Source organism: Anabrus simplex, chromosome 7 (assembly GCF_040414725.1).
Source record: "Anabrus simplex isolate iqAnaSimp1 chromosome 7, ASM4041472v1, whole genome shotgun sequence".
Taxonomy (NCBI): domain Eukaryota; kingdom Metazoa; phylum Arthropoda; class Insecta; order Orthoptera; family Tettigoniidae; genus Anabrus; species Anabrus simplex.
Window position 1 is genome coordinate 166,071,252 of NC_090271.1, and position 21,833 is coordinate 166,093,084.

General features: G+C 38.5%; 1 protein-coding gene and 2 non-coding genes across 3 annotated transcripts in view; 2 read left to right on the forward strand and 1 right to left on the reverse strand.

Moving 5' to 3' along the window:
• LOC136877757 (G-protein coupled receptor family C group 6 member A) overlaps positions 1–21,833 on the reverse strand; it is a 166,522-nt gene that overhangs the window by 18,181 nt on the left and 126,508 nt on the right. Inside the window, exons 5-6 of the mRNA XM_068228736.1 lie at positions 15,554–15,815; positions 1,643–1,818 (exon numbers count right to left, since the gene is read on the reverse strand). Of these exons, the coding sequence (XP_068084837.1) occupies positions 1,643–1,818; positions 15,554–15,815 (438 nt within the window). The remainder of the gene's footprint in view (positions 1–1,642; positions 1,819–15,553; positions 15,816–21,833) is intronic.
• TRNAS-CGA (transfer RNA serine (anticodon CGA)) lies at positions 10,098–10,174 on the forward strand. Its single transcript has one exon. It is a non-coding gene; the product is annotated as a tRNA-Ser (tRNA).
• On the forward strand, positions 10,692–10,768 carry TRNAS-CGA (transfer RNA serine (anticodon CGA)). Its single transcript has one exon. It is a non-coding gene; the product is annotated as a tRNA-Ser (tRNA).

The following is a 21,833-nucleotide window of genomic DNA, read 5'->3' on the forward strand; positions in this document are numbered from 1 at the left end:
GTCATTGTAGAACGTGTTGTCATGTGCCACAGGACACGTGTATAGCTAAGAATGCCAGGCCGCCGTCAACGGAGGCATTTCCAGCAAACAGACGACTTTACGAGGGGTATGGTGATCGGGCTGAGAAGGGCAGGTTGGTCGCTTCGTCAAATCGCAGCCGATACCCATAGGGATGTGTCCACGGTGCAGCGCCTGTGGCGAAGATGGTTGGCGCATTGACATGTGGTACGTGCGAGGGGTCCAGGCGCAGCCCGAGTGACGTCAGCACGCGAGGATCGGCGCATCCGCCGCCAAGCGGTGGCAGCCCCGCACGCCACGTCAACCGCCATTCTTCAGCATGTGCAAGACACCCTGGCTGTTCCAATATCGACCAGAACAAATTCCCGTCGATTGGTTGAAGGAGGCCTGCACTCCCGGCGTCCGCTCAGAAGACTACCATTGACTCCACAGCATAGATGTGCACGCCTGGCATGGTGCCGGGCTAGAGCGACTTGGATGAGGGAATGGCGGAACGTCGTGTTCTCCGATGAGTCACGCTTCTGTTCTGTCAGTGATAGTCACCGCAGACGAGTGTGGCGTCGGCGTGGAGAAAGGTCAAATCCGGCAGTAACTGTGGAGCGCCCTACCGCTAGACAACGCGGCATCATGGTTTGGGGCGCTATTGCGTATGATTCCACGTCACCTCTAGTGCGTATTCAAGGCACGTTAAATGCCCACCGCTACGTGCAGCATGTGCTGCGGCCGGTGGCACTCCCGTACCTTCAGGGGCTGCCCAATGCTCTGTTTCAGCAGGATAATGCCCGCCCACACACTGCTCGCATCTCCCAAAAGGCTCTACGAGGTGTACAGATGCTTCCGTGGCCAGCGTACTCTCCGGATCTCTCACCAATCGAACACGTGTGGGATCTCATTGGACGCCGTTTGCAAACTCTGCCCCAGCCTCGTACGGACGACCAACTGTGGCAAATGGTTGACAGAGAATGGAGAACCATCCCTCAGGACACCATCCGCACTCTTATTGACTTTGTACCTCGACGTGTTTCTGCGTGCATCGCCGCTCGCGGTGGTCCTACATCCTACTGAGTCGATGCCGTGCGCATTGTGTAACCTGCATATCGGTTTGAAATAAACATCAATTATTCGTCCGTGCCGTCTCTGTTTTTTCCCCAACTTTCATCCCTTTTGAACCACTCCTTCTTGGTGTTGCATTTGCTCTGTCAGTCAGTGTATATAGTTGTTGCACCTGTGAAAACTGCTATGCGATGATGTAGGAGAAATAATGACCCACAGCACATATATCAACAAGAATGAGAATTCTTTTGACATTACTCACACAATATTGAACCTTAAATGACAAAACCTTACTGGCCTAAGTGTTAAGTTGAAATATTTTACCAGTGGTTTTCACAGGTGCAATGACAATAGATTGCTCCTTACATGTACAATCATCAATCATTTCCACAATTATTTGAAAATCCATTATTTTCACAATAATTTGAAAAATCGAAGTGTTGATGATCTAATCTTAAAACTAGAGCCATTATAATAACCATCCTTCAAATAATGAAAGAGAAATTCAGTGTCATCAATACAGTATCAGTGATTCACTAGTGTCTTCTTAAATAAAATTTCAAGTACTCACCAACGTTTGAAACATTCTTAATTATATCCAAAGGTATAATGACCCACTGCAGATAGATGTTCAATCCCCTGGATGCGATGACAGTGCTAACAATTTGATGCCAGGTGCCAATGACAACAACAACACTGTCTTGGGACAAAGAGCTGAGTGGACCTTCCAATAAATCTGTCCAATTTCTGGAAAGAGAAGATTATCTCTGTATAGATATTATATAATGTAATATAGATGGATAAGAATGTACTGACAGTTTCAAGCCTTGACATGTAAACTGAAAACAGCTAGCAATGTGTTCAGACAGACTATAGGAAGAATTATTAATTTTAAAACTACTGTAATAAGTCAGTGATCAGTGGTTCACAATGAATATTGAAACCTTAACTCCTAACAAAATAAACATTTTCTTATGTCAATTTGAGGACTTATTTAAAAAAAATATGAAAGTCGGATTACATCTGTGTTGACATGATACAGGCTTTTGGGCTTATGCCGTGTCAAGAAAATAAGGTGAAATTCTTTACGTTTCACAGAGAACTTTGCTCTGCGTATCAGAAGAAAATCTTGACTGTCCATGAGAAAGGCTTCTCAAACAATAAGGTGTTTCAATTTAGACGTTGTAATACAAGTGGAAATAGTACATTCATTCATCACCAGATGGCTCCCCAGACGCGGTACAGAACCAGCGTTCTAAGTGGAAGCTGATGGAACCATCAGAATCAGTCTGAGAGGGTCACATAACATAACAAGTGTACACACATATGAAGGTATGACATTGACAAGCCTGGAATGAAACAGCTGGCGATGAGGAACGTACAAATTTGGAAAACACCAAAACGAAATAACAATAATGAAGGAAGAGGGAAGGGAACTACCTATGTGAATCCTTAATGGCTGGCAACCAGGTATTACTTAATTGATAGCCAGTATCCCTGTGTTGTTATGCTTTCTTTCACCTCATCTTTAATTATTTATTTGAATCACTGAATGATCTAATATTTATAACAGTATTACAGAAGATTCATATCAAATTCAAAATGGTGTCTAACGGCAAATAGATAGGTACACAAAGAACATACACAAAGTCTTCTTACAAGATGGTGACAGTGATCTTTTCTTTAAGATCAAGTAACAGAGAGATTATAAACATGAGGAAAGGTTAAGACTATGAACACAATGACAGGTTAGTGTGGAAAGAGGGAACAAGAGAAAGTGGAGATAATGACAAACATGATTACACAACACTTGTGTTGAAGATGACAGGCTCTCTCCTCACAATCCAATTTCTTCTACACCCACTTCTTTTCAGTCCTCAACAAGCTCTTTTCTGCTTCCCAGCTTCATCAGGAAGGCAGGCTTCAGCGCCTCCCATTGGCAAATCACACAGAAAAGGCCATTTCTACCACTAGGCACTTCCTTAGACAACAACATTTTTGAGGAAGGCTTTTTTTTTCACAAAGTTTTAAGTTTTTTTTTTTTTTTTTTTTTTTTTTTTTTTTTTACATTTTCTGACAATTAATTTGTTCATTCGTTCATTTCTTTGTTTATACCTAACTACAGTAACTTCACAGCACCTCAGACATAAATTTTTTAGGGAGAGAGTCACTATGCAGACAACTGATGATAATGTTGGACTCATAACATTCCACTTTTATCTCTTCCCTTCTATAACCCCCTCCTCCTTTTCCTCTTCCTGCTGCAAATCTGGACCTGCGATTGCACTTTGGTTTCATTAACAGATTGCGTTCGTGACTCATGAACATTTAAGATTACTTGATCAGGACAATGTTTTAGGTTTAATTGAATTTTATCCAACTATGACCCTCCTTGGCTGAGCTTTTGAAATAGTATTGTGATGATGGATCTGGAAATACCAAGTCAACTTACGAAGAAATTAGTATTTTCCTGTCCCAAAACATTTGCTTTGTGCAGACTCTTTCTATTTCTTCAAGTCGATATAGCAACCTTTTACTATTAAACACATTCTCTTCCAACTCTTTCATAAATTTTTCCCTGCTTTTATTAATTTACTACTTTCTTGCAAGTCCTTTTCATTTCCTGATATTTTCTCCTACTTTCTTCCATCTTATACCTATTCCATATTTGCCATACATACTTCTTATTTTTCATTGCTTCCTTTACCCTCTCATTCCAACACAGGACATCTTTATTTTTCACTCTTTCAGCTATTCTGCCACAATCACTCTTTGCACAGCTTACAAATGCCTTCTTGAACATGTCCCATTCCACTTCCACACTCTCCACCTCAGTTCTGGGTGCGTGTCGTTTCAATTTACATTGGAATTTATCTTTTACTTCCATATCTTTTAATTTCCATAGTTTTATTTTCTTCTCTCTTACATCTCATTTTACAACTTTTCCTACTTTCATTTTTCCATGACTCTATGGTCTATCACAGGCTACTTCTGGCAAGGCTGTTACATCTAAAAACTGTCTATCTAAAAACTATTCTATCACGTATGTAATCCACTTTATCTAAATACTCACCAAAGATTTTGTTGGTTATTATCTCATTATTTGCCTTATATCCTTCCCTGCAGTCGAGAGTGTATGCCTTCCTCACTTCTTTCCTTTACCTCTTCACTTGACCTCACAGTCACATCATAGCTATGTTCTCCTTCTCCATGATATCAATCACCTCTTCTGACTTTCCAGTCAGTGACATAAGGTTGATTATTGTCACCTTCATAACATTCTGAAAGTTCCCCAGCATAAGCACTGTACATCAGTTCCAGGAATGCCCTAGCCTTTTCCAAGGCTGACTTAAAGGAGCCATTTCAATTTTAGGCTGTTATTATGATGGGGTCATCTGGTGGCATGATCATTAAGGCATTGAAGTCTAAACAGTCTGACAAGGTGGTTAGCCGGTTCGACTCCCGTTGGTCAAAAAAACAATTCACCATCAGAATATTGGCTGGTAGGGTAGGGGAGGTGGTAGTATACAATTTCTAATCACTAGATTGCGTACCAAAAGCCTGCATTAAATTCCAAACCTCACTGCAGTGCTCATGTGGAGTGAGGGCATACAACGCTGTTGATGGTGATTCGTTAAGCCTTGAGCAGACCCACTGGTGATACACAATTAAAATATCAAGGAAGGTTCAACCTTTTCAATACAAAACGTGTTGCATAAGATGTTCACAACATAATATTTATTAAATAGTTAGAACCGGTTTCGACGCTCATTGCGTCATCATCAGCTACAAAAATCACAATGGGCAAAGTACATGTCATAAAAATTGCATTAATAACTCTTGCATGGCTGAATACAAATGGTAGGCTGCTTTTTCTTAAAAGCTAGAAGAACTTGAGTAAAATATGATGATGTGATGTGACACATAAAAGCATAGTAGTTTGATGGGTAAGTATTGTGCATAAAATTGAACTGGTGCTTTGAACATAAAAGTCTGAATATGATGATAAAACGATGTGGTAAAAACAAAGTAGTAAAATAGTCCACTCTTCTGATGTTCAATTCAGGCACAAAAGTCCAGGTCCGATGTTATATAGCAATACCAACAAAAAGATTTTGTCGAGGCTGGGACACCAGATGTTGGGCGATTGAATAAGGTTGATCTTCGAATTAGTCTCAGCTCAACAGGGTGGTGAGTCTTGTTTAGCGTGCTGAGTGTGTGGTGTAAGAAGAGTTGTGGACAAAACACAATTGGCCTAATCCAAATAAAGTTAACATCGCTACCACACTAGTCATAGAATCCGAAACAGCCATAAATAAAATACCTTTAGACGCACAAGACGAGGTTAGATTCGATGTCAAACGAACTTTAAACAAAATCAATAACCTAAAAAACAGAACAACTCCCACTAATATTAGTTCACATAAAAAAACCTTTGCAGAACGAGAACACATTACAAAACTCGCGGAAAAAATTAAAGTTCATAACCTTATCATCACAAAAGCTGATAAGGGCAATACAACGGTCATCATGGATAAAAATGATTATATCGAAAAAACAAAAAGTTTTTTCAAGACTGGTTCTTTCTCTTTAGTCAAAAAAGATCCGACACAGCAAATCCAACGTCTTCTAAAACAAACTTTAAAAAATACATCATTCCTTTTTACAGAACAAGAAAAAACGAGATTAATTAATATGAATCCCGGCCTGCCTACCGCTAAAGCTCTCCCCAAAATCCATAAGACCGGCGTCCCCATACGCCCCATCAACTATAGACCTAGCCCATTATATAAATTTGCCCAATTCATACAAAATTTCTTAGTAAAAACTATAAATTTCAGTCGAAAAAATCCGTAAAAAACACCATCGAACTAATCGAAAAACTGAATAAATTTGAAATACTACCATTTCACACCCTTCACTCATTCGATATTAATAATATGTATCCCAGTATCAACACCAAAAAACTCCTTCCCATAATACAAAAAAACCTAAAAACATATAGTGGGCTAAGTAAACTAGAATTCCAAGACTTTATGCAGGTCCTAAAACTCATAATACATAACAACTATTTCGCATTTGACAAATGCATTTACCAACAAGATGGATTGGCTATGGGGTCGCCGGCCTCAGGAATTTTGGCTGAAATTTACATAGATTTCCTAGAAGACTCTGCAATTAATACCAATAACACTTTTTCAAATATACACTTCTGGTCTAGATATGTTGATGATACTCTGGTTATTCTAGATGACAGAACGGTTAATGCAGCTACCACTCTTAATAACTTAAACAAGATTGATTCTAATATAAAATTCACATTAGAATCCGAGTCCAATTACTCAATCTATTTTTTAGACCTTACAATTAAACGACATCCTTCTTCTTTAGAATACAATATCTACAGAAAACCAACCCAAACAGCGACTACTATCAGAAACGACTCTACACATCCACACGCACATAAATGCGCCACTTACTATAGTATGGTAGACCGTGCACTAAAAATACCGTTATCCAAGGAAAACCTAAAGAAGGAATTGAACACCACTCGTGCCATTGCTAAATTCAACAGTTATAACATCTCATTCATAGAACGCATCATTAACAAATGTAAACATAGACTAAAGACAACCCATTAACCAAAGAAAGACATAACCCTGCCCTATTCGCCACCTTAACCTTTAACGAAAACATACACAGTGTAACGAATATTTTCAAGAAGCATAATATTAAAATTTCTTACAGAACCAGCAATAGAAAGATATAGTTCACAATTCCAAATCAGTTAACAGGTCTGATATTTACGCAATGTCAGGCGTTTACCGTTTTCAATGCAAAAACTGTTTTTCCTCATACATCGGACAGACCAGGCACAGCTTCAAAGTTAGATACTTAGAACACGTTAATGCCATCAGATATAATAGATTTTCCGCAATAGGCCAACATATACATGACTTAAAGCATAATTTTACTACCATAGAACAAGACCTAGAAATTCTCAAAAACATAAATAAAGGCCCTTTACTCGACATTACGGAGAACTGTTTTATTCACCTAGACCAATTTTTTAACCCTAACTTAAATCTTAACGAAATCTCAGAAAAATCCAACATTCTTTTCGACTTCCTAATAGAAGTCTTTAGAGGTATAAAAACCACGGGAGGAAAATCGATCTTTCACGCTCTCCACAGCACTCTTTTACGGCCCACACCACTGCCACTCCGCCCTCCTGACCCGCCTTAAACTCCGCCTCCCTACCTCCTTTCCTCTCCACTTCCCCTCCCCCCCCCCCTTTCCCCCCTCTCACTCTAACTTCGCTACAAAAAAAAAGTCACTTGTCCACAACTCTTCTTACACCACACACTCAGCACGCTAAACAAGACTCACCACCCTGTTGAGCTGAGACTATTTCGAAGATCAACCTTATTCAATCGCCCAACATCAGGTGTCCCGGCTTCGACAAAATCTTTTTGTTGGTATTGCTATATAACATCGGACCTGGACTTTTGTGCCTGAATTGAACATCAGAAGAGTGGACTATTTTACTACTTTGTTTTTACCACATCGTTTTATCATCATATTCAGACTTTTATGTTCAAAGCACCAGTTCAATTTTATGCACAATACTTACCCATCAAACTACTATGCTTTTATGTGTCACATCACATCATCATATTTTACTCAAGTTCTTCTAGCTTTTAAGAAAAAGCAGCCTACCATTTGTATTCAGCCATGCAAGAGTTATTAATGCAATTTTTATGACATGTACTTTGCCCATTGTGATTTTTGTAGCTGATGATGACGCAATGAGCGACGAAACCGGGTCTAACTATTTAATAAATATTATGTTGTGAACATCTTATGCAACACGTTTTGTATTGAAAAGGTTGAACCTTCCTTGATATTTTAATTGTGAATCTCAGTTCAATACGGGAAAATGAAGTTTTTAACTTATAATCACTGGTGATATTTGACAGGAGTAAGCGGTGATGTGCTGGCAGCAGGTTTCACCCTCTCCTTTCTTACTATCATATATCACTTCATTAATTTCATCTCATTAACTCCTCTGATGAGGCTGAATGTTGGGAAGGGCATCTGGTCATAAAAACCTGCCACGACAGATTCATCTCACCTCATACCCGACTCCATAGTGAAACGGGACAAGGGTTGGACACAAACATTACGATGGGGTTACCATTCCCAAAGGCATTTTAAAACAACTGCCAGCAAGTGTTCGGGTCAATCCTAAGGTGGAAGTATGGGCACCATTTGCAACTGCTCCTAACCTGGTGACAGACTCTACTGTATGGGTTCCAGTGTCATTTCTTACACTGAGGGTACTATCACCCCACTTAAGGAAACTCATCCACAAGAGACAATGGTTACCTTAGGGGATTGGGTTATTTACCGCTGCCCTACATTCTTCAATGTTCAACAGAAATATCCTGATTCCTGACTATTTCTTACTATGATATAAAGTATGGAAATTACAAGACAAATCATCCAAGAGAATTAAAAGCCATGTTACCAAATTTGTCATTTACAGTAAATCTCGTTGATGCAAAAAGAAATTCATGAGACATTAGTAACAAAAGAGGCACAGCTCACCTTTTCTTTGAGGAAAATGTTCAGTCTGAGATGATTGTGTTGAAGTCTAAATGGTCTGACACTGTGGTTAGCTGGTTCGAGTCCCATTGGTAAAATAAAATTCACCATCTAATTAAGGGGGAATAAAGTGCACAAAAACTGGTAGATAAACTCTTATTTTTGCATTTGGATTAAACTAGGATCACCAGATGTCCTGTTTGTAAGAAGGGATTGACCTTTTCTTCAGCCAATTCTCCCATCCCATAGAAAGTATGCTAGGGATACTAAATGCCCCTTTTTGGAATACTGACCCATTTCTCTGTATTATTTTGAAATATTTCTTGACTTTCCTTAATTTCTTTCTCCCAGCATTACCCTCCTTTTGAAAATATTGAATAATTGCATGATTGCACAAAATTCTGTACTATTTCCAGCAGATAGCACCATAACCATTCCATGATTCAATATTTGATACTTTAGAGCTTAGTGAAAGTTTTCACAATGATATGAGATAAATCTTTCTGTTTGCAGATGCTGACTACTTCATATTTGTAAATTACTGCCAATAGTATACAAGACTGGTTTCTTTATGCAAGCATGTCTGGTGTTCGTGATTTACGTACAAGATTATCGAGTTTAATTTGATCCCATCCATTTTTATTCATTAAAATAACATTGGGCATATCTGGTATTATAATTATGTTGCAATTTACAGTTTCCACAATATTTTGTATGGTACGAGTGTAGTGGGTTGATCAAGACCAAGATCCTGTAGCACCAGTGCAGTTTTATGCACACATTAAATGTTTGAAGACTAGCAGCATACACCCCTATGTCATTTCTAATGTTCTGTGGAGGACAAACGACGTACGCCGTACGACGTTGAGCTCTAGTGCTTATATATCCCTTTCAACGTACCACAAACGTTAGTAGAGTGCTGAGACACATTCCGCAGTGCTTGTAGTTCATTAAAAAATACCAGGTAGCAGCACATCATCGGAACCTAATTCTATTATGATACTAAGTTGGTACTACCGAGGCAGATTCATGGTCTCACGACGACTAGAGCCAAATTCCACAATTAATGTAATTGTTTCATTTGTCAGTGACTAGTATATATGTTGTGTTTCATAAATGTATCATGGTGCGTGAGACTACATAACTTTTCATGTTTTTAATATGCAGTGTGAAAATCTTTCTTTTTTTTAATTAAGTAGAAAGAAACGTTTTTAATTTATTTCTAAACGTTTTACTTCAATACTGAAAAACAAGGTATGCATGCATAGCTCAAACATTGCTGAATCCAAAATAGGTTTGTGACTGTAAGTAAGGTTATCAGTTACTTTTGTATAAAAATGTGACAATGCACTAAAATGCTCAGTCCACAGTGTAAGATCTAACTCCAGATCCTTTCAAACAGAACAAAGATGGCCTAGGCCACCATAGCTCAATTGGTAGAGCAACCGACGCGAAATCGGGAGGTTGTGGGTTCGGATCCCACTGGTGTCCGGCTGGCCATTTTTGTTCTGTACTTAACATCTCTTCAACACATACTACATGTACGTAACACGACCTAATACGTTGAAAGTCTGTTTCAATTACAATGCGGTCGCGAAAATTCAATATTCTTTGACATGCCCCACAACGGGCGATTTAAACGCACTCTACAGTGTGCTAGCAGCAGTGCCAGACCTGTAGCTCAGATCGTTTCAAACAGAACAAAGATGGCCTAGGCCACCATAGCTCAATTGGTAGAGCAACCGACGCGAAATCGGGACGTTGTGGGTTCGGATCCCACTGGTGTCCGGCTGGCCATTTTTGTTCTGTACTTAACATCTCTTCAACACGTACTACATGTACGTAACACGACCTAATACGTTGAAAGTCTGTTTCGATTACAATGCGGTCGTGAAAATTCAATATTCATTGACATGCCCCACAACGGGCGATTTAAACGCACTCTACAGTGTGCTAGCAGCAGTGCCAGACCTGTAGCTCAGATCCTTTCAAACAGAACAAAGGTGGCCTAGGCCACCATAGCTCAATTGGTAGAGCAACCGACGCGAAATCGGGAGGTTGTGGGTTCGGATCCCACTGGTGTCGGGCTGGCCATTTTTGTTCTGTACTTAACATCTCTTCAACACGTACTACATGTATGTAACACGACCTAATACGTTGAAAGTCTGTTTCGATTACAATGCTGTCGTGAAAATTCAATATTCATCCACCTGCTCAGTCTTCAATGTGTTAAAAAATGGAATATACATTTCTTGTGATAAGTGTTAAGCTCCCAAGTGCAGAGCTATTTCTTATCAGGGGGGTCTCTTCCCGCATCGCGCTCACTTGTTTCTCTCCCTGGCCGCCTTCTGCGTGACGCCATGTGATATGAGACAGCACTCGCCCATCCTGCTGACATGTATTACCACTACAGTCTAAAATGGTAATAACTTCTGAACCATTCATGCAAATAATGTCCTGACAAGGTCATTGTAATCCTTATAAAATACTGGAGGAGGTCAGACAATTTATTTCAATGAGGAGTTTGAGGATAATATCGAATTTTTTTTTTAAATTTTAAGGAGTTATATTTTTTACCACGGACTGTAGCATAAAATCGCTTCTAGAGGGCAGCTGGTTGGAAATAGGTATGTGCCATTGCAGACATTTTTGTAGAGAATTCTATGCTCTACAATTCGTACTCTTACACTTGGGGTCTATCGTTGATGGTTCACGCAGCGTAAGCCAGGAAAGCAAGTGACCGACATTTTTGTCTCTTTCTACGTACGGTATTTACTGTATATCGGATCACGGATACATAATAATTTTATAGTGGTTCACTACGTGAACAGTGTTCGTGTTGTCAGTATCTGAAGTAGAGCTCAGTCTTCAATGTGTTAAAAAATGGAATATACATTTCTTGTGGTAAGTGTTAAGCTCCCAAGTGCAAAGCTATTTCTTATCAGAGGGGGCTCTTCCTGCATCGCGCTCACTTGTTTCTCTCCCTGGCTGCCTTCTGCATGACGCCATGTGTACTGATTAAAATGCAGTCAACATATTATGGAAACGTGTGTGGCGCTATAAATTGTCGGAACGTAAAAGAACTCCCGTGGGACAAAATTATGGCACCTCGAGTCTCAGAAAACCGTAAATGTTGTTAGTGAGACGTAACACAAATAACCTTATTATTTTACATATTATAAAGACAATAATGACAACAACCAACATAGCCAGTTAGTTTGCTACTGTGATGGCATAACAATACTTCCTCGTCAGCAATGCTTGGTTATTGAAACACTTTGTAATAAACTCTTGAATATCTTCATTATTACAGCTCGAATGGTAAAAAGGTGTCAGATACAAATGACTGAATTAAAATCATATTTTCTATAATTATTGTTATGTGCTAATAGCCGGGCTGAGTAGCAACTCAAATGGTAAAGCGCTGGCCTTCTTAGCCCAGCTTGGTAGGTTCGATACTGTCTCAGTCCGGTGGTGAAGGTGCTCAAATACATAGTTAGTGGGACGTAAAATCCAATAACATTAACATTATTATGTGCTAATAACTTATATTTCTGAATATATTTCGAAGCTCATGAAATAATACAGTATCCGTGGTCCAATATACAGTAAATACGAAGAAAGAGACAAAAATGTTGTGCGAGAAGAGACCTGTTACTGGATCTCTGTTACAGTATTTCAAAAGGGGGCCTCACACATCCCAGTCATGAGTGGTTAAAAAATATAGCCCAGTTCAAAATTTCATTTGGTGTTTTTCACGGTAAGACTGCAAAAACGTAATGAAAACTTTATTTCTATAATTAAGTCAAAATTTCCAGTATTCCATGACAAAATAATTTGTCTCTATGTAAGGACCAGGACATTTATTAGGATATGGCATTTTAATGCAAAGAGTAAGGAGCTAGCACTGAGAAAATATGCCAATAAGAAGGTTAAGCTTTTGGCTGGTTCATCAAGTGATTAAGTCTCCTGACATGTACGTTTTAATAATTTAATATAATTCCATAAAGATGTCGATATGATGCATATTTTCCTATGCCATTTGATCTAAATATTTACTTCATCAGGAAATAAATTAATTATTTTGAGTTGCATGGCAATATTTTATTTCCTATCGTATTATATGTCATGTATTTGATAGTTGATGTTCTGCCTGCTCAGCATGTGACGAAATTTAACGCATTTTCATGTTTTTAAATCTATTGGAAGTGCCGTTACTTATCGAATCAGACTAAACCAGACTATTATTTGATCAAAGATTGAGATGTTTCACAGGCACGAGAACTCACAGGCTTGCTGTACTGTGACTGTTTACCTTACTTGCTATCGTTCATATCGCGTGACGTCATAGCGCTCCAGCCAATGGAAGCTTCAACCGCCGGAGTAGCCTACCTTTTATTCTAGTTACCTTGATTTTTTATATTGAATCTGGTGGTGGTTTGGATATTGCACAGCATATAGCTAAAAGGAATTGTAAAGAAACAGTTTTAACAATGTTATTAGCTTTAATTTGTATCCCATATTTTTCTTGTACTGAAAATCTGGTCAGCCTATACTGAACAGAAATCTATATATATAAAATAAGAGTTTTGTCTGTATATTGCTCAGAATTTGAAAAGAATGGTATTTCTGTATCGATCATGTCCACAGTAACAAAAAAATGCAGTATTTACTTTTCCGCAATGTCCGTCCGTCCGTCCGTCTGTCTGTCTGTCTGTCTGTCTGTCTGTCTGTCTGTCTGTCTGTCTGTCTGTCTGTCTGTCTGTCTGTCTGTCTGTACACGCATCATGAGAAAACGGCTGAAGATAATTTAATAAAAACCGGTATGTAGAGTCGGGGGGTGAGCCGCTACAATCTAGGCTATAAATTATTTTATTCACGCTGAGTGAAATGGTAATTTAGGGGAAGGCCTAAAATTCAATTCACAAATATGTATATTATTAGTGGTCACATCGATAAATACTACATAACTAAAGTTATACAGAATTAAATTTCTGATCATTTACGTCTTATGCATTTTTACCTACCGGCTATGATAACACAGATATTCATGAATTTGTATTTTTGTTGGTAAGTCCATATCAACGCCGAGCCCCGACAAAATGGGTAAACAGAATTTAATGAAAATCGGTATATAGAGTCGGGGAATAAGAAACTACAGTTTAAGCTATAAACAATGTTATTCACCCTGGGTGAAATGGTAGTTTAGGGGAAGGCTCCTAAAATTTTTTTTTATTTATTTTTTTATTTATTTATTTAATTTTATTTTTATTTATGTTTTATTCAGTTTTACCGTACCGACTATGATAAGAGTGGTATTTCAGAACCGGAAGACAATTAATAATGCGAAGGCCTACAATATCGAAAGCGCTCAACATAGATCAACAATAACATTACACTGGCCGTTGTTTGTTGTAATGTTCTTTGTCTCTTATGCTGACATTTAACTCCGATAGATGGGATTACTGCTGCGTACCGAGTATAACAGCCTATCTGAATATTGGCGGGAAATAGCTGAGGAGTTGGATAACTTTCTTCTTTAGAATGCCAATCCTCTGGTTCATACATTTTCTGATACTGCTGGTACATAACACACTGGTTCATCATAGTATGCCAGCTATTCGATACTTACTCTGACGCACTCTTTTGAATGGGCAGTGTGCGCACTTAAGTCAGAGGCTCAGTTAGTAGTAGTATGAACTGGTCCGGAATTACAATTTAGCCCTATTCCAAATTATAGTACCACAATTCACTAAATAACTCAAAATTCAACCCTGAAAAGATCCGTTTCTTAGGAAAAGCTTCTTCCTCTTCACTTTCATTAAATCTACATTAATTTTATTCCAAATTAGCAGCAAAGATGTGGTTTCTTCTCTGGCTTGGAGGAAAAATTGCCTCCACGTCAGATAGTTCTTTTCCCCGCCAGTGTAGTGAATTGAGATTTTCTGACTCATCGGGTACTCCCAGGAAACAGATAAGTAAACGGGCATAGTTTTTGCCCTGGAACTATCCACTATTTGAAACCCCCTCCCCCCCCCCCCCCTCCCGCTGAAAAAGGACGAAGATTGTTCACGGTTCACGGATGTCTGCGTCTTGGTCATTCCAGCTCTGTAGCTTTGGACTGTTAGTTCGGCAGCATAGTACTGTTCGTTAAAAGTGAGAACATGTGTGGTTTTTCATTTGATCGAGTATTTCATTGCTTTTAATCGCGCCATTCCTACTGACGTCATTGTAATGACCCATGTTCATTTCAGTTGGGAAAACCACTAAGAGAGTCTTTCTGAGAATCTATAAAGGCAGGCAAAGAGTGAATGTCAGCCATTATAATGAAAACTCCCCAACCTGATTGTGACTGACGGTAGGCAAGCTGGCCTACCATTACAATGAAAATTTCCTAACCCAGTCTTGATATGAGAAAAGACGTTGGTGACTTGCCCGTCGTGCTTCTAGGGCAACTTTAAGAGCTATGCAACTTAATACAATCTTCAATCTTGCTCACAATGTTTATACTACCTAACCTAGAATTCTGTATAAAATTTAGAATTCCGTAGCGAAGCACGGGTACATCAGCTAGTATATTAATAAAATACTCAAACTTGTCTGTGCAAATCTATGTACAGTGGCTCAAGAAAAAGAAAAAAAAAAGCATTTAATACTTTATCATCTTAATTGTAATTATTATCAAAATTAAGTTCACCTTTCATGTAGATTTAAACCCTGTGGATACCTAAAACTAACATATCTATAGGTTCAGTTGTTTCTGATAAAGTGTAACTCCGAACAACTTATAAAGCACCATCTGCTCTTTTTTTTTTTTTTTTTTGAGCGACCGTACATGCTAGAGTTTTTGATCCCAAGTAATCCCCTTACATACCCTTTTTCTGCACTAGGCAGCAACGCTTCCTGCAATGCACATAGCCTGTTGCCAACAGACTCTTGGTTGAAACTGTTGATGATCTCCAGAGAAGGAGCCAGCACACATCCCACAGTAGTCCAGTTGAGAGATGCCAGCAAGTTCACTGCAGTCCGGATAAGAAGCTTCTCCGAGACAGGCTCAGCGATCGAGAACACCGGAATCTGCAGATCCTTTGGCAAAGTCTGAAGAGCACTGGTTATGTGTGGAGAAGTCACCAGACCTGGTATACACAATTCTAACATCAGTAACAGCCTAATGAAAGTACTTGGCTATATACAAACTGTTTTATTTTGTTTGCACTGGCTCAGACAAGACTTATGGTGATGACAAAATAGGACAGGACTAGGACGAAGCGACTGTGGCATTAAAGCATAGCCCCAGTATTTTCAGGGTGTGAACAGAGGAAATCATAGAAAACCATCTTCAGGCAGTGGGAGTTCGAACCCACTCTCTGCAGAATGCAAGCTAACAGCTACATGCCTCGAACCATGTAGCCAACTCGCTAAGGTGCTTGTACAAAACTAAGCTTCTTGAGAGTTCGTACCCACTATCCCCAGAATGCAAATTTATACCTACATGACCCATACCACACAGTGAACTTGCTCAATATTACCTCAGCAAAAATCTTTATCAACAGAAACCTATTAACCAAAATTTTGTTTTACCAAAATTACAAGGCTGTTGTTTGTTGAAGTATAATATAAGTATTTGTTCACTTTTTGGAAGATGCTTTTCCTTTTCTGAAAGAAAACAAAGAGAATGAGTGACTGTGGCACATGACCTGGAGTAAATTCCTAGCTAGACCTGGTCAGTGTTCGTTAGACTCATAAAAAAAAAGTTCATTGTAACATTCGAGTGAATCTATCAGTATTTTGCTTTGTCACCAAGTACACTATACCTGGAAGTGTGTCCTGTATTGCTTCTCAACTGTACATGTTGTCAATAAAACTGAAGCAGATTGTGATAATTAAGAAAACTGGCCACAGAATTAAAAAATGGGAGAAATTTTGCAAACAGTAATGGCAAAATGTGGTGTTGGTATTTCTACTGAATCAAAATAGATTAAAATGAAGAATAAACTTTAAAAACATGCTTAAAAGATTCTTAACAAAACAATGAAAACCTCATAAAATACCAAAATGATGTTCACTTTGTATTTTCATGGTTTTCTCAACAACGGAAAAAGGAGAGTTCTTTTCCAACCCAGTTATTCAGGAAAAGGCAAGAATTTCCTCAGAGATTTTGGGCAAGATATGGAGTATGTCAAATAAATGTTAGAGATGAAGAATTATCTGCAGACATAAATGCAGTGGATGTTTTGCAAGGGTACAAGAAGAATCAAATGTTTATACAGATGAAACAGGATTAATTTTATAATGTTATCAAAAATAAATTCTTGCTTCAAAAGAAGCAGTGTTTACACCTGGACACAAAATAAACAAATAGCCAAAAACAATTATTTTAGTGTAAACTAATGTGAGTCATTTTTCTACATTTTGATGCCAAAAATCAACATTTATTTTTATATAAAATTTTGGCTGTTCAAAATCATGTAACACCATTTATTTTGATTAACGGAGGTCCTACTATATGGAGTAAATAATTTTGTTACGTATTCATGGAAAAAGATTGAAGAAAGAGTCAAACAAATACTACAATTATTTTTACAACATACTTACTGTAAACTAATTTAATTCTATTGTACCCCTCGAATTCTACAATGCAAGGAACTTTTATTCTATGTAGATGGAGAAAATAAATTACATTCAGATTATGTATTTTCAAAAGTGTATATTCAACTGACACAACCCTGGTTGTAACTACACACTCTCTTTTCCAGATGGTTTACTGGTATGTTATTAAATTGGAATTGTTGGCATTTCTTGATTCCGCATGAAGTTCCCCCTTTATTGCCAACTTGTTTCAATAAACATATTACATTTGTTAATTCCTATGTTGTAATAAACAATCCCTCATAATCAAATAACCCAACTTGATGGAAAGTTATTTAATAATCATCACCTTTAAATTCACATTACCCAGAATTATGACAAAGTGAATAATCTATATATTTAAAACACTAGGCTGATTTTTGTGACAGCAAGGTTGAGAGAATGAACAGATTGACATCGTAAAGCATTCTGATTACAGCTCTTGGCCTATAGATTTGCAGTGTCTTTAAAAGCATAAACATTTTGGCCGTATATTTTTAAATTATTCAAGATAAATGTGGCATTCTGATTGGCCAAAGTGCTCGCCAGTACTTCAAGGCTGCATGTACCATGAGAGCACAGAGGCATGTGGCACAATGGAGGAGGTAAGTATGCATGCGCCATCAGGCGTCTTCCTTGTCAGTGCACATTACATTCAAAATTCCTCTAAAATTAAACGAGAGTTTGGTGTCTGGAATAAAATTAAATTTCAAAGCAGCTGATGATATTCGATTAGCATGGCTCAATATGGGATAAAGACCCAATGGCAAATAGTCATTCTTTAATATGTGTGAAGAGTCTTCTAAAATATATCACAGGTAACGACATTCCATTCTTTTGGTAGGAAAATTATTGTTCTTGGGGGAGATTTCATAAAGATTTTTCCCATTTTGCCACATGCTTATTGCCAAACAATTATATATTTATAATTTTATTAAATACTATTCCCTTTGACCCTTCTTCAAAATATGCCATTTACATAAAAATATGCAGGCAAAACTACAAAAAATAAATATCATCATCATCATCATCATCAGTTAACTGTCTCCAGTTTCCCAGGTGTGGTGTATGAGTGTTCGCCACTTCAGTCGATTCAGGTACCATTCTTCTTCCTGTACATGGTTCCAATCCACTCTTCTGTGTTCTAGATCTTGTTTGACTCGTTAAATCCATATCCTTTGAGGTCTGCCTCTAGGTTTTTAGGCATCTAGGTTTTTCTCCATCCATTCCTTAGCTACTGAACAAGAATCCATTCTCATTACATAGACATGCCATTTCAATCTTGATCTGATTATTGTATCACATAACGTTTCTCTTATTTTAATCCCTTGGTGAATCCTTTTGTTGCGGACCTTATCTCTCCTCTTTTTTTGTAGCACTGTCCGGAGGAATTTCATTTCTGCAGCTTGGAGTCTACTTTTATCTCTGCCTGTGATGATACAAGTTTCAAGGACATAGGTTATTATGAGCAAGAAGTAAGCTTGATAAAGTGTTTGTTTGGCTAGTATTGGAATCTGGCTGTCCCAAAGAAGGCTTCCAACCTGATGGTAAAGGACAGCTCTTCTTTGAAATCAGTTTGTGATTTCAGCATTTGATCAGTTACCTTCATGTTGTCTGTCATAACAACTGTTTCTTAAGGCTGATTTTAAGTCCAAATTCCTTAAAATGACAATTTCAAACATTTATCTTTCCTTGAACTTCTTCCCCATTACCTCCCCAAATTACCACATCATCTGCAAATGCAAATGCCTTGAATGCACTGCCCTTGCTGTGCTGTTTCACTCTTTTCATTATCTCATTCATCACTGTGATAAATAGTAGAGGTGACAAAGTGCTGCCTTGTTGCACTCCTTTTCATGTTACGAATCAGTTGGAATAGCCATTTCCTATCCTTACACAGCTCTCGCAGTGTTTGTATAACATTTTTACTTTACTGACGAGAGATTCTGGAACATTCCTCCTTCTCAACCAATCTCAAAATTTATACCCTAGTATGCTGTCATAGGCTTTTTCTAGGTCCAGAAAGACAAAGATGACATGTTGTCCCTTTTCCCAATGTTTTTCCATTATCATCCTAACAGCAAAAATCAGATCTGTTGTTGATCTGTTACTTTCAATCCCGTATTGTTCTTTCTCAAGCTGTGGTTCGATGATCTTTTTACATTTTTTTAATCACTTTCTCCATCAACTTAAGTCCATGAGACAGGAGTGTGATTCCTCTATAATTTCCACATATCCATCTATTTCCTTTCTTGAAGAGGAGGACTATACAACCCTTAGTCCAGTCAGTCGGGATTTTTTCTTCATTCCACACAGCATTCATCACTCTAAATAGCCACTGAAGTCCATGAGTTCCAGCACCTTTAATCATGTCTGAGCTCACCTTGTCAAGGCCAGGTAATCTGCCTTTGTTGATAGTGTTCAGTAGTGATGGGACATTCGATTCATTTTACTGAATCGATTCATTTGATTCCGTTCACGTTACTGAATCGATACAGTGATCCGATTCACGGCACATTAGTCACCGCTCCTACTGCATCTGTGAAGTATGTACTGGTAAGACAGCAGCAACAGCATTCTGTGCTCGCAGCTGCCATCTGGTCTTCGTACTATGAACTCCTTTCTTAGAAAAAAATGCTAGTCACTCTAATACATCGAAGGTTTCCGTCAACACAGGATGGGAAAGGTCTAGGATTAGGAAGGTAGCAGCCATGGCCTTAATGAAGGTACAGTCCCAGCATTTCCTGGTGTGAAAATGGGGAAACTACAGCAAACCATCTTAACGGCTGCCGACGGTGGGATTCGAACCCACCATCCCCCAAATGCAAGCGCATAGCTACGCGATACTAACCGCACATCCAACTCACTCAGTCATTTTTGAAAATATGTATTTTTCTATCAGCTGAGGATTTTTTAAAATGTAGATGTACAGTAGCCTGCTGGTTTTCTGATTCAACATACTGTTGGTTAAGTTACTGCGTCAGTCGGCTCACTTACTGTCCACATATGATTGAAGTCTTGTGCAACGATGTGACATATGAACTGAGAGAATACCAAGCCGTTCTTCCCAATATAAAACAGGTACTTTTGAGTGGTCATGAGCATGACTCATAGTCATAGGGCAGGCTAGAGTTGAGTTTAATTAATTGTCAAATAAGTTATAATACTAAGACTCTTTAAACTAATAAATAGTGTAACCTAATAGGGTACCTACTTACTAGCTACTTCAGAATTATGTCTTGACTACCTTTTTAACACTACAAATAAATCCATCTATTATTTAAACCTCCCTGTAAGAAGAGGACAGTGTATACAAGTGGGTATTATTTTCAAATGAGCTGAGCTCGAGAGTCCATTATAGCATACGATTATTTCAGTGTACCATAGCTCACTGTATGTTTCGCTGCAGCGGAAGCTCAGCTCTCTACCAGTGTCCAGTGTGCCAATAAGGAGCCATGTGTATCTTGTGTCTCACTGAGCCGTGCTCGTTCACGATTCTTTCAGTGTGCCATGGATCACTGTATGTCTCACTGCAGCGGAAGCTCGGCTCCCCGTCAACGTTCAGTGAGTGCGCCACTCAGCACTGTCCACTGGGAGTAAGCTGAATCGTGTGCCGTGAGCTCGCCGTTCCTGTGAATCGATTCACTCAGACACTTGAATGAATCGATACACTGCTTCGAATCATGCATTCAGTAGCCAACACTAGTGTTCAGATCATTTTCAGTCTCAAACCAAGTCAATGGGAATTCACTTTTTCCAGCCTTGTTCCCAGTATCTAATCCCAAATCTTCATGAGTGATTTCTGCTGGGTCTGTTCCATTATACAAGGAAGAAAAATACCTTCTCATCTCTGCCCAAATGTCTTCCTCTCTCCATGTTATAATTCTATCATCTCCTTCCAATGCTTTAATTGGTACATGAATAGTTCTTTTGTTTTTCACAATTCTGTACTGAAGTTTCTTATTTTCTTTACTGTTTTCTACTAATTTGTCAGTAAATTCAAGCCAGTTTTTCTCTGTTCTGTTACTTCTGTTCTAGTTCTCTCAGTTTTACGTAATCCTTATCTGCACCTTTTAGGTTCTCTTTATTTCCTTTCTCATCTTGTCGTATTCCTATCTTTTATGGCTTGCTGAACAGAATCATTCCACCAAGAAGTTTCCTTTTCTTTTGGTATACAATTCTTTTTTCCTACAATGTCAACAGCTGAGCTCACAAGTATTTTCTTGAATCGGGTCCATTCCTTTTCTCCCATTGGGAGCAGGTCACAGATCCTTCTCTGGTATTCTTTTTATAGGTTCATCCAATTTCCACACCCTTATTTTGGTTTTTTGCCTGGTCTTCACATTTTTCACCGGGATGTTTCTAAAGGTTGCCATCAATAATCTGTAGTCACTGTCCAAGCTTTCTCCTGGCAATACTTTCACATCGGTGATAAACAAATCGGCTTCCTTATCGGAGATAATATAATTGATTAAAGATCTCTGCTGACCATCCCAGCTGTATCTTGTTACTTTATGGCTGGGTCT